The sequence below is a fragment of the Prunus dulcis genome, chromosome 7 (assembly GCF_902201215.1).
Source record: "Prunus dulcis chromosome 7, ALMONDv2, whole genome shotgun sequence".
Classification (NCBI taxonomy): Eukaryota; Viridiplantae; Streptophyta; class Magnoliopsida; order Rosales; family Rosaceae; genus Prunus; species Prunus dulcis.
In genome coordinates, this window is record NC_047656.1 from 16,892,212 (window position 1) to 16,904,847 (window position 12,636).

Sequence of the window (12,636 nt, forward strand, 5' to 3'; positions counted from 1 at the left end):
TTTTCAAAGGACCCGGCTCCTTCCAAGGTCTGGCTCCCCCACGGACCCAGCTCCCATCCTATCTGCAACATGCCCAAGTACCCAGGTACCCAACTACCATGTGTTGACGCAACTCCTAGCTTGCCAACTTGGGGGACTAGGGAGTGCCCTGCGGCTCCCAATGAAGCTGGAATGCTCGGTTACAATTACAAAAACTCACAAGTTCCCAACCCAGAAGTTACTTCTCGACCGCGAACTTGGGGGACTACTGTTTACACCATAATGAACCGAGCAAATCCAGCATCAAAGCGACTAGCACCAAGGCAGCTACGCCTTCTCCCATGCCGAAGGAAGACGCACTTCCGAGGTGCCAGACACCTGCCGAAGCTCTCAGCTGCCAAACTTAATCTCCAGGACACGTGTCGCCACCACAACGGCTTGCACAAAGTCCCACATTGGAACTTTGTGCAAAGCTCCCACTTTCACTTCCCTATAAATAGGGAACAGTACCCAGGTAAAACCAAGGACCATTCCCCTACTTTTACTGTTACTCTGCCAGAATCACTATCCGTAACTGACTTAAGCATCGGAGAGCCTTCGGCCGGCACCACACCGGTGTCCGAAGCTTAACGGTTGCTTCTCCTCTTTTTACCTTCTGCAGATCACTCACCAACCCATTTCACCAAGGGCCTCAGCCCTCTTCCCTGCTGAAGACCTAGCACCTCTAATCACTAAGTTGGACTCAATAGTGGCCGGGCCATTTTGAGCATCAACAAAACGTTTTGAAGCAAACCCCTTCAAAAATAAACAAATACTTTGTGTTCCCCATATTAGGGTGAAGGGCAGGAGAGAGAGAGAGAGAGAGAGAGAGAGAGAGAGAGAGAGAGAGAGAGAGCATAGGAAATGTTTGGTTTTTATATCTTTGGTTGTATTTGGCAGATAAAGCCACTTGTGAGGAGCAAGAGGTTCCCATTATCTGGTTTGATGGCATCTTGTTCGGTTTGTGTAGTAGTAGTAGCTGGCTGTTGTTGTAATCTTTGATTAAATTGTTTTTTGTTGTTGTTAATTTGTCTTCCTAGTTTGGTTAACCATTTTTTTTATATTTTTTGGTTGACTTATGAAAGTATATAATTGAGTCTTGACTCAGAGAAAAACTTATCAACATTCGAGTACTTACCAATACCGGAGTGTATGCTCATTTCTCTCGATCTTCTTAGAGTTAATCGTTTTATTAGTCCTTAAATAAAGGAATGATTTTGGAAATCACAAAATAATAAATTGAAAGCAAATCGCCGTCTGTGAGAATCGAACCCAAGACTACCACGTGCTCTACTAGCTGAGTTAAGATGAGTTAGACCTAGGGTAAGCATATAAATTGACTGATATCATTTAACATCCTCAGTGATCATGAAACATGAGTGATCTTATATGATGTCAATCACGATGATCACATATTATTAGTAGCCTTGTAATTAAAGTTGAATTCCACCTTAACTATCACTTTAGAAGCAAAATGAATGAACTGTGAGTTTGCGTGACACGTAACTGAGAATACCAAAAAAAGAAGTGCAGTGGAGAGTTGTGAGACCATTTAAGTGGGACCCGAATCTCACTCCCGCGATTTTCTATCCCTCAAACCCCGCCTTTTCGTTTAATTCGGGTCCCTCACTCTGGTCTTAAATTTTATGTTCACTTCAGAATTTCAATTTTCTCTGTCTCCCCCATTTTTCTCTAACGGCACCCAAATTCATGGACCTTTGCCGGCGACCACCACCCAACCCCAAACCCCTCAACCACCGCCGCCGCCCTAACCAAACAGCCGAAGTCGCCGACCCCAATTCATACCCTAAGGCCTCCGACGCTCTTCCTCTGCCGCTTTACCTCACCAATGGCCTCTTCGTCACTCTCTTCTTCACAGTCGCCTACTTCCTCCTCACCAGGTGGCGTGAGAAGATCCGCACGTCCACTCCGCTCCACGTGGTGACGCTTTCGGAGATCGCCGCCATCTTCTCTCTCTTCGCCTCCGTCATCTACCTCCTCGGATTCTTCGGCATTGACTTCGTCCAGTCCTTCGTCGCTCCCCGAACCCCGCAAGACGACAACTGGAACAACGTAGTCGGCCTCGAACCAACCCCACTGCCGCCACCAGGACCGAAAAAGGACGAGACGCTCCTCTCTAAGGAAGACGAGCAGATCGTCCAATCGGTGTTGTCCGGAACGACGGCGTCGTACGGGCTAGAAGCGAAACTCGGGGACTGCATGAGAGCGGCGGCGATCCGACGCGAGGCCTTGGAGCGGACGACGGGCCGTTCGCTGGAGGGTCTACCGTTGGATGGGCTTGACTATGAGTCGATACTGGGACAGTGCTGTGAAAATCCGGTGGGATATGTGCAGATTCCGGTGGGAGTGGCCGGGCCTCTGTTGCTGGACGGAAAAGAGTACATGGTGCCTTTGGCGACGACGGAGGGTACCTTGGTGGCCAGCATCAACAGGGGCCTCAAGGCCATCTACGCCTCCGGTGGGGCCATCAGCGTCCTCCACAAAGACGCCATGACCAGAGCTCCAATTGTTAGGTTTGGCTCTGCCGTTAGGGCTGCAGAGCTCATGTTATTCGTCGAGGACCCTCTCAACTTCGATACTCTTGCTGCCGTTTTCAACAGGTTAATTTTCTCTGTTTGATTTTAATTTATTAGAAGAAAGCCTAGATTTTCAAGCCAAAACCTTTATATTGTAGCATGGATTGTAATTTTGTATAATTGAGGAACAAAAAGAGGACCTATCAACCAATTTAATGAAGATTTTGTCACAACTTTAAGATGTTGATGGGCATTTGTTTATTTGTTTTGAATTATTCTGTTTTTTCTTCTTCTTCTGTTGTTTACCCAATCTGCCTAGTTTCATGTAAAATATAAGTTGTATATGTGATAAATGGGAGGTTCACTGCTCAGGTCTAGTAGATTTGCAAAGCTTCTAAAGATTCAATGCCAAATAGCAGGCAGGAATCTATACATCAGGTTTGCTTGCAGCACTGGAGATGCCATGGGGATGAACATGATCTCCAAGGGCGTTCAATATGTTTTAGAATACCTTCAAAATGACTTCCCTGACATGGAGGTTATAGGCATCTCTGGTAAGTTTTTTCTCAATTTCCGTTTCTAATAATATATTTGTGAGTTGTACTGCTGTGAAATGGATCTGTCATGCTTGCTGCATGTTGTGAGGGAAAATAAGTTGCGTATATACAACGGCGTCCAAACATATTCCTTTGTAATCATGGTTTAATGTTTGTTTCCCTCTGGACTTCGATTCTGAGGGAACAATTCAGTGGCATTGTTATCATAGAATTTAATATTTCAGTGGCATTTTTCTATGATTAATTAGTGGTGTTTGTTATTTATGTGCTTGTTTGGATTGCACAGGAAACTTCTGCTCAGACAAGAAAGCAGCAGCGGTAAATTGGATTCAAGGGCGAGGAAAATCAGTAGTATGTGAGGCAATTATCAAGGAAGAAGTGGTGAGGAAAGTACTGAAAACCAATATGGATTCCCTTGCGGGGCTTAATGTGAATAAAAACTTAATTGGGTCTGCTATGGCTGGTACTGTTGGTGGGTTCAATGCCCACGCCAGCAACATTGTTTCGGCACTCTTCATAGCCACTGGCCAGGATCCTGCTCAGAATGTAGAGAGCTCTCACTGCATCACCCAGATTGAATCTGTGAAGAATGGCAAGGCTATTTATATTGCTGTCAGCATGCCTTGCATTGAGGTACATTACAACTCATTCTAAATTCTAAGGAGTTTGAATGTCAAATCCAAAGCCAAATTCTTTCAGGAATGGCTCTTCACAGGTTTGAAGTGTTAGTAATAGACATAGTAGCTGGAATGAGGACAGCAAGGGGTAGGCCCATTGGTGGTATAAAGAATAATATCTAATGAAGATATTGTTGTTTGTTCTTTTGGGGAGCAAAACATTGATGGTTAGAATGATGTGGCTCTCTTTGAGATGTTCAATTAAATGGACAGCTAATCTCAATTTGCAAAATTTGAACTTTTCAGGTGGGGACAATTGGAGGAGGAACACAACTTGCATCTCAGTCAGCCTGCTTGAACCTACTGGGTGTGAAGGGTGCGAACAGAGAGTCCCCTGGTGCAAACGCAAGGCAATTGGCCAGAATCGTGGCCGGTGCTGTCCTGGCAGGGGAGGTTTCTCTTCTGGCAGCCATTGATACTGACCAGCTTATGACCAGCCACATGAAATACAACAGATCTAGCAAGGATGTCATGCACCTTGCCTCCACAGAATAGACTAAACCAACCCCATTGAATCTTGACCACTGGGGCCTACTAAAAAGGAAATTGAGGGAAGAAAAAAGCAGAATTAAATAAGCTCACCAAGGGACACGGTTGGTGGGGTTGGAGAAAGAACATGGTGGGTTCCTGATGTCACATGGGTAAGGAATAAAAACGAAAGGAAAATTAGGCCTCTGTGGTTAGTGGTTTACAAAAGATTGTCTTTAAAATGCATGCAATTATGAATTGCGGGAGGAGGGGTTTATGAGAGCAACTTCTGCTCTTTTATCTTCTTTTGTGTTTGTCTTCGTGCTGCCACTTCTACTGACCAAGAGGTCTTGGCTCTTAGTTTGGCTGTTGTAATCTTCGATTTATTTGTTAATTTATTTTCTAGCTTGTATTAACTTTTAGGGTTAAATTAAATCATTCTGAAAGGGATTTTTCGTCATTTTTCCTTTGTAGCGTTCTTCATTAGCTTGCAGGTTGTGTGTGCCTGCAATTTGCATGGAAGCTTGAACAGATATGGCTAGCCCTTACTTGTAATTGCAATTTGTAATCTTGATATGCGGTGCCCTTTATAACAACATGCTCTCTAACTTGATAATTCTCACAAGAATTAGGCAAGAAAGCCAATAATTTTAGTAACATCTTCAAGACTAGCTAGCTTATGCAGAATTGAAGTGTCATTGTAACTTGTAACAATGTCTATTGGATGCATGGATACAACTTTGAAAGGCAAACTGGATGCACTCGCTTAATAGACACAGCAAAAAAGTATGGCAGCAAAACGGAAGTCCAAACCAAATTTGTTCTTACGCCGTCTGTGGGAATCGAACCCACGACCACGTGGTTAAAAGCCACGCGCTCTACCAGCTGAGCTAAGACGGCTTGGATGCTCTTTGTCCTTGTTAAAACAATTTATACTAACCAGTTGGCTAACAAGCGATCAGTTTATATACAGTGAACTCAGTGAAGATTTGGACAGTCCAAGTAAGATATAGGCCCGCCTAATCTGGACCTTGGAAATGCAAGACCATAATGATTTGATGGTGTTGGGCTTTTGAGGCTATTCGTATAGTTTTTTTTTTTTTGGGTTGGGTAAAGGGGCTATTCATATAGTTGAGATCTCTATAGTGGTATTGCAAAATCGTTCGCCACTCCGCTTGTTAAACTTATTTCAACTTCTAATTTAATCACCATCGCGATACCATTAAAAAAAATATATATCACCATCTGAATTCTAAGTTTAGCGAGTGAAATATACATGCTTCGCTTTGGACTTCGCATGCGCCAAGGGAGAAAGAAAATTAGGGTCTAAATGTACAACCTCACTATGAAAATGTGATCAACAATGCGCTGCATGCATACATGACTGATAGGCAATTCCAATATTGAAATCCATAAAAATATCAAAATTTTGGATGCAAATAACGAAATATTTTTCGCCAAAAAAAACAGTAACGAAATATTCAAATTTTCAAGCCATTCAATTCAAACTAGTATATCATTGGGTTGCAGATGCCATGCCATGAAACATAGTCATCTGCGTATTATGAATAAATCCTACAATAGGGACTGTAAAATAAGTAAAAATAGTTGAAGAATGATATTTAATGGGTCCAAATACAGCTTTCTTCATCATGCATCGTTCACTAAAATTTGCTTCTAACCGAGCAGCTCTTAGATCCCTCACCAATCCGAGGTAGTCAATCCCTCTTACCCTCCTGAGATCCAATCTCTTGCAAGTAATGTTCTGCTTCCAAGGCCGCCATGCATCCTGCGTCATTATAGAATGAAAGAAATCATGTATTAGAGAGCAAATAGTAACATCTTAACCTGAAACTTTCTTGATGAGATTATAACGGTGACAATCCAAGTCATCAACAATATAGTTAAGGTCAGTAGAATCAAATAAACCAGAGAACATGTAGCAGGTAGGTATCTATTCATGAGTAACTTTAGGAATTCATCTTGTGTTGTAAACAGCTTGATGAACTAAGATTGGAGGCAAAGTTTGCGCCACAATTGTACACACATGCCCAAGCTTAGGTTATCCAGTATTCAAAACAACCTTGAGGCTAACTTGACCTAGTGCACCTAAGACTAGCTCAAACTCAAGCTTAATGTCATATATAAGGTGACTCAATAATGGTCAGGGTGACATCAAGTCCTCTGCATTCAAGAAGGGTAGAGAGTGGCTTCAGTCAAAATTCAAATTCAACCTATCTGCATATCCCAAACTACTACTTTGCTATTCACTATTCAGCCGCCAAAAGTTGGCTATGAATAGCAGAGCTCAGGCCCCTAGAGTAAGAGTTAAGGTATTGTGGTAGCATTAAGCATGTGAAGGAAAGTTGAATAAACAAGTAACAGTTAAATGGAACACAAACGCAGCAGATCAAACTCCCAAACAAAACAAAGTCCATCAGTAACCTCTAAAACCGGAAACAAAACAGCTTTTATACACAACATGTCAGTGGGCAATTGAGGAAGAAACTTAGTGAAAATCTGTCCACATGATGTTGCCAATACATATATATATATATATATATATATATATATATATATATATATAAGAAACATTCACCAAAAAGTCTCCAATATCATCATGGAAGGGGAGGAATGAAGTGCCCCCCAAATGTACGGGAAAGGAAATGTTTTCTTACCAAACAGCCTTCGCAAGAAGACTGTCAATTTGACCTATCCAGTGAAATGCTTGTTTGAATGTGCATGACAATTTGGTAATATATTATCATAACATGTATCAACACTAAGTGAGCATTTCCCTAAAAAATAGTGAATATATGCCTATTCACATTTTGAGCTTAGTATGCAACTCAATAAGTAGACTTCGTAATTGAAATGCAATTAACATATATGCTGATCATGTTATAAGAGTATACATTTATGAAGCTACTTCAAATTGGCATTTCAAAATAGACATCAATTTTTTAGTTAGAACTTAGAAAGAAGACTCATTTAAAGCTTAAGGAAGGCTACGGATTAAGAAGAGTTACCAGTTCCAGCGGCAGTGACAGCCTGCCTATACTTCTTGTCCTGAACATCACCTGCAGCAAAAACTCCTCTTACACTGGTCTGCGTAGTGCCTGGCTTCGTTGCAACATACCCATCAGGATGAAGCTCCAATTGCCCACCCAAAAACTTAGTGGCCGGTTCGTGCCCTATTGCAAAGAAGAGACCTGAAACCTTCAAATCCGAAACCTCCCCAGTCACCAAATTCTTCACCTTCAGCCCTCCCAGAACCCCCTTCTCTCCCCCATAGGCCTCCACCACCTCCGAGTTCCACACGACTCTGATTTTCGGGTTGCTCAGGGCCCGATTCTGCATAATCTTCGAAGCCCGAAATGCGTCCCTCCGGTGAATTATGTGCACTTCTGACCCGTACTTGGTGAGAAAATTAGCCTCCTCCATGGCCGAATCACCTCCTCCGATCACCGCCAGCGGCTTGTTCCGAAATATCGGGGCGGCACCGTCGCAAACAGCGCAGGCCGAAATACCGCGGTTCCAGAAGCCGTTCTCGCCTTCGCCGGAGCCGGGAAATACGAGGCGCTTGGCGACGGCGCCAGTTGCCACAACAACGGAGTCGGCGAGCACGGTCTTTGAATCGGTGAAGACCTTGAAGGGGGTGCTGGAGAAGTCGACTTTGTTGACCGTTTCGGTGAAGATCTTAGTGCCGAAACGGAGAGACTGGTTCCGGCAGCGGTCCATGAGCTCGCCGCCCATAATTCCGTCGGGGAAGCCGGGGAAGTTCTCGACATCGGTGGTGGTGGTGAGCTGGCCTCCTGGGGCGATGTCGTTGGCCATCCAGCCCTCGAAGAGGATCGGCTTCAGCTCCGCTCGAGCGGCGTAAATGGCCGCCGTGTGCGCCGCCGGGCCGCTGCCGATGATGCAGAGCTTGGTCTTTAGGGTTTGCAGGTTGTCCATGGCTGACGCTAGTTTGGGCACTGACGTGTAGGCCGAAGACGAAGGGAATGACGAAGACGAAGGCAATGACGAAAACGAAGCTGCTGCTGCTACCCCAACTGCGCTGCGAGCTCTTCTCAGCAGACTCAGCACCTTGTTTGGGTTTGGGTAAAATCTCATTTCTTTAAACGAGTACAAAGTTTATGCCCCAAGGCCCAAACAGAGCAGAACGCCACAACCAAAGAACTGGTCAAACAAAATTACTAGTCAGCGGTCGCGGCCAATTTCGTATCCAAACGCGTTTTTTCTTCTTGCCCAAGCGCGCATTCTGCTATAACACCAATATGTCTCAAAAAAAAACGTTACTTTGAATCTTTATTATTTATAGGGAGGTGTGTGTGCATAAAAAATTGCTTGGTAAACAAGACTTCACTATCTTATGAACTGAGCAAGTAACCTTGTGCCTTGCTTTGCTGCTTAAACCCTACTTGACCAAAACGCCAAATGCCAAAAGTGGGTATAGAAATTTTAGGGCCCATTTCTTTATAAAGACCCTTTAACCAATTATGTTCAATTTCATGAGTTATTTAAGAAGCAAACGTTTATATGTGTGTGAGTGATTGTTAGTCACTAATGCATTGTTAAATTCACTTACATAAATGACTAGTAGTCGGCTCACGTGTGGACAACTGGTGATAACAATGGAGTTTTTTCTCCGATCTTATTGGTTTTTGGTTGCATACAACTTGCAACTTCTCCAATGTACTTCTATTTCTTATTTGGAAAACGAAAACAAAAAGAAAGAAAAGGACTGGGCTTTGTTAGTCACCATCCTTGCATTTATGTTGCTTGGGCCTTGAGGCTAATCTTCAAATTTAGAAGGGGCCACATTAGGTTTTGAAACCACCACCCTAAAATTCAATTTACAGAATAACCCAAAGCCCTTTTTTTCCTTGTTTCTTTTTCAATGTTCCATATGGATTAGACCATTAACCGATAAAGGTGAGCAATTAGTGGGCTGCATCAACATCATTAGTGTTAATAATAGACTTTTGCTTTAATCCTCGATTAAACAACCAGATGGTGGGTACCCTTTTTGAAATATGAACCACTCAACTTTCTTAAAGTTCGAAATATGAATGTGATGGCTTTTTCTCTTCTTAATTTCAACAAAGAAATTTCCTTTTCCCCTTTGTTTTTCTCTCTCCTTCCATCAAATAAAATAATAGAAAACGGGTTAGGTGGTAAATACAAACTTATTCAATCTGCAATCAAACCTACTACGAACCTTCTCAAAAGATTGCCACCCCACATCACCCACCACAGAATCTCACTATCTATTTTAATTCATACTAATAACTTGAAAATATATATGAAAAAAGAAAGATTAAAGACAAACTCACTCTACCAATTCTCATATAACTCATCAATCTTTTTACACAAATTTCATGTCACCTCCAAAAACCAAAACTCCTGATCATGATCAGAGACATACAGAGAGACAGAGAGGAACAGAGCAATTTTCCAGTACAAACAAATAATATACACAAAAACATATATATTTGTTGCAACACAAACAGAAAATAGAAGACAGGAACTAGAAGTACTCTATCTTTGGTTGACTGGGTTTTGATCAAGAGAAATAGAAGACCTTTTGATGAACTCCAAGCAATCAGCAATGGCTTCTGCATAAAAGGAGTTGGACCGTGCAAATGATCTCAACCTGCAGCAATCAGCTGGTTCTGACCGTGCCTTCTTTTGGTGTGTTTCTGTGACCAAAATCCTTCTTGAGCTGCTGTTGTTCCTCTTGATATTGCTAGGGCCAGAGCCAGCACTTGGCCTGCTACTTCTGCTCATGCCTTTCTTTAGAGACTGCAAAGCTTGCCCATATGAACATCTCAAGAACCTGAACAAGCACACGAACCGGGCACGTAGGAGCCTCGAGACTGAAAATCTTCTTGGGTTTAGCCTGAAACCTCTGCTTCCTCTGCCATTTCCAACTCTGTTGTAGTTCATGTGGCCCATGTTGTTGGTCATTCAATTTTCCTGGGTTTTTTGATGGCAGCTCTGCAGAAACAAATGAATAACAAAATATCCTACTAAAGCAGCCTGAAGGGGCCAAAGGGCACAAATAATGCAAATTATGTTGTGGTGTGGGGGATATAAATAAGGCTGAAGAATGACTTTTTGGGTGGTGAGGTAATGATTAAGAAGGCTAAGCTTGGAGGGAAGGGGCTTAGAAATTTGTGGTCTTTGGAGTGTTTTGGACTTTTGGAAGGGATTGTCAATTGGGTGGACTCTGGAATCTTAACTATGTGTATGCATGTGAGAGAGAGAGAGAGAGAGAGAGAGAGAGAGAGAGAGGTAGGTTTTACAATGTAGATGTGACTTGGATTATACATTTGTTTATGTGCACTCAGAGAAAGATAAGTTTTGAATAATTGGTATTGGAGGTCCATAGGGGACAAAAGAAAGAGGAAACCCAAGTGTCCCCTTTTCAAATTAGGTGACTAAAGTAGCCAAATTATTAGACAAAGTTTGATTTCCATGAGTGATTTGTGGGGACAAACCCCTTGCAAATTGCTAATCTAATATGGTGGTCTAAGTTTCTAACCAAGTTTGACTTCTGAAATGTCTTTTTTTGGTAGAGTGGTTAACTTTTTTATTAGGGTTTTTCGATAAATAATAATAATTTTATCTCACAAGGTTGCTTTGTTGAAATACTAGATCTAAAGTTGTAGCATAAAAAGACCAAAGGACATCTATCAACATTATATTTTAACTTTTTCTTTCCAAAATTGTAATATGATCTCAAAATTGGGGACAAAATTAATCACATTTTCCTTGTTGGTTGTCAACCTTCCCAAAGTTTTCAGCATATGCATATGCAGCTTTTAATTTCTAGGTAATGGAAAGTAGGGTACGTCCTTTAGGTGGTCAAGAATCAACAGGTATAGTTTTGCGTTTGCATGTGGGAAGTCAAGGCACTATTTTTAATCATGAAAAGGAGCCACTGGAAATTTGGAAACCAGTTCCTACGGAAATTGGAATGCGAATTGTTGTAGGCTTTTCCACACCATTAATATATGCAATGCATCATCTTATCTTATGGTATGTTTTGGAGATAAAATACATAAAACTGTAAATTAATATTGGAAAAATTATGAATTAAATTGAATAAGAGAGTAGTTTATCTAATTTGAATTTTGTCTCTATATTACTGGTTCTCTTATACACGACTTTTCTCGTTCCAAATAAGTGAACATATGACAAATTATTCATTTGTTTAAAACACCCATTATACACGTAATTTAACATCAACCACATTGTGGATATGCCACTAATGTAAACTGGTTGGAATTTGGTGAAGACTTTGAGACTGGGAGAGGCGTGTCGTGGCTCTCCAGGAACGTTGGAACTTCTCAAGTTTGTAAAGGTGGCTGGTGGCATCGAAAAATATGTTGCGTTAACCCCATTTAGATTTAGAAGATTTAGAAGAAGAAAAAATATTGTTAAAATAATAATCAAGACTGACGTGGCGTGCGACAAGAAGCTCCAAATGGCTCATCATAGATCACACAAATTTAAATTAAGAGAGAGTCCCGGTCAATGAAGTTGCCAAATTATTCTCTTCCATTCCTGTTTACTATTCCAGAAAAAAAAAATTTATATTAATATAACAAGTACATGTGTTTCATTTGATCACAATTGTTTATGTGACATTGAATTGAAAACTTAAAATTGTATATTTAAACTTATGTTACATCACCAAAGTCTTTTAGTTTAATTTATTTGAAGAACTTCAAATTTAATGTTTAAGTACCTATCAAGTTTTATTTAATATTGGAAGATAAATTTGACCCAAAAACAAAATATTATAAGAGAAAAGATTGAGCTCGGCCAAATTGGGCCTGTCCATTCAATCAAAAGTTGGGCCTTATACTCGGCCAGAAAAATATTTGGAGCCCAATTGAAATCGAACCAGGCTTAGGCCTTTGGGAAATAGAATTAGAATGTGACCGTTACACCTTCATGTTGTAGATATGTTTGATGTGTTGTTGATCGGGTATGATATTAATAAATAAAAAATACGTGCTATAGTATGATTGAAAATTTGTATAATCCGTGATGACGGTCACACCAAACAAATTTTCTCAATGTTAGCAAGAACAAACTCTAATTTTTTTAGTTTAAATAGCACAAAACAGAAAAAACAACACCAACTCAGCAAAGATTGGACGTTTCACGGGTATTTTCTATGCTGACGTGGTCTTTATTTGTCAATTTAATTATTTTTTTTGACAAATTAACTGTGAATTAGCGAGCAGTACGTCATTGTCCACTACAATTAAATACGGAAAAAAAAAAGTGTTATTAAACAAACCCTAAAATTAACTGAATACACTACTATTAAATTATTTATTGAATTACTAATTTACACTA

General features: G+C 41.0%; 2 protein-coding genes and 1 non-coding gene across 3 annotated transcripts; 1 reads left to right on the forward strand and 2 right to left on the reverse strand.

Moving 5' to 3' along the window:
- Nucleotides 1–1,537: 1,537 nt before the first annotated feature.
- Nucleotides 1,538–4,847, forward strand: LOC117634319 (3-hydroxy-3-methylglutaryl coenzyme A reductase 1-like). The gene is made up of 4 exons (XM_034368374.1): nucleotides 1,538–2,639; nucleotides 2,928–3,109; nucleotides 3,399–3,745; nucleotides 4,036–4,847. The coding sequence occupies exons 1-4, from the start codon at nucleotides 1,729–1,731 to the stop codon at nucleotides 4,282–4,284; spliced, it is 1,689 nt and encodes a 562-aa protein (XP_034224265.1). The 5' UTR covers nucleotides 1,538–1,728; the 3' UTR covers nucleotides 4,285–4,847.
- Nucleotides 4,848–5,084: 237 nt separating this feature from the next.
- TRNAK-UUU lies at nucleotides 5,085–5,157 on the reverse strand. Its single transcript has one exon. It is a non-coding gene; the product is annotated as a tRNA-Lys (tRNA).
- Nucleotides 5,158–5,727: 570 nt separating this feature from the next.
- On the reverse strand, nucleotides 5,728–8,547 carry LOC117634894 (thioredoxin reductase NTRB-like). The gene is made up of 2 exons (XM_034369169.1): nucleotides 7,287–8,547; nucleotides 5,728–6,046 (listed from the first exon to the last, which is right to left on the reverse strand). The coding sequence occupies exons 1-2, from the start codon at nucleotides 8,371–8,373 to the stop codon at nucleotides 5,976–5,978; spliced, it is 1,158 nt and encodes a 385-aa protein (XP_034225060.1). The 5' UTR covers nucleotides 8,374–8,547; the 3' UTR covers nucleotides 5,728–5,975.
- Nucleotides 8,548–12,636: the final 4,089 nt, after the last annotated feature.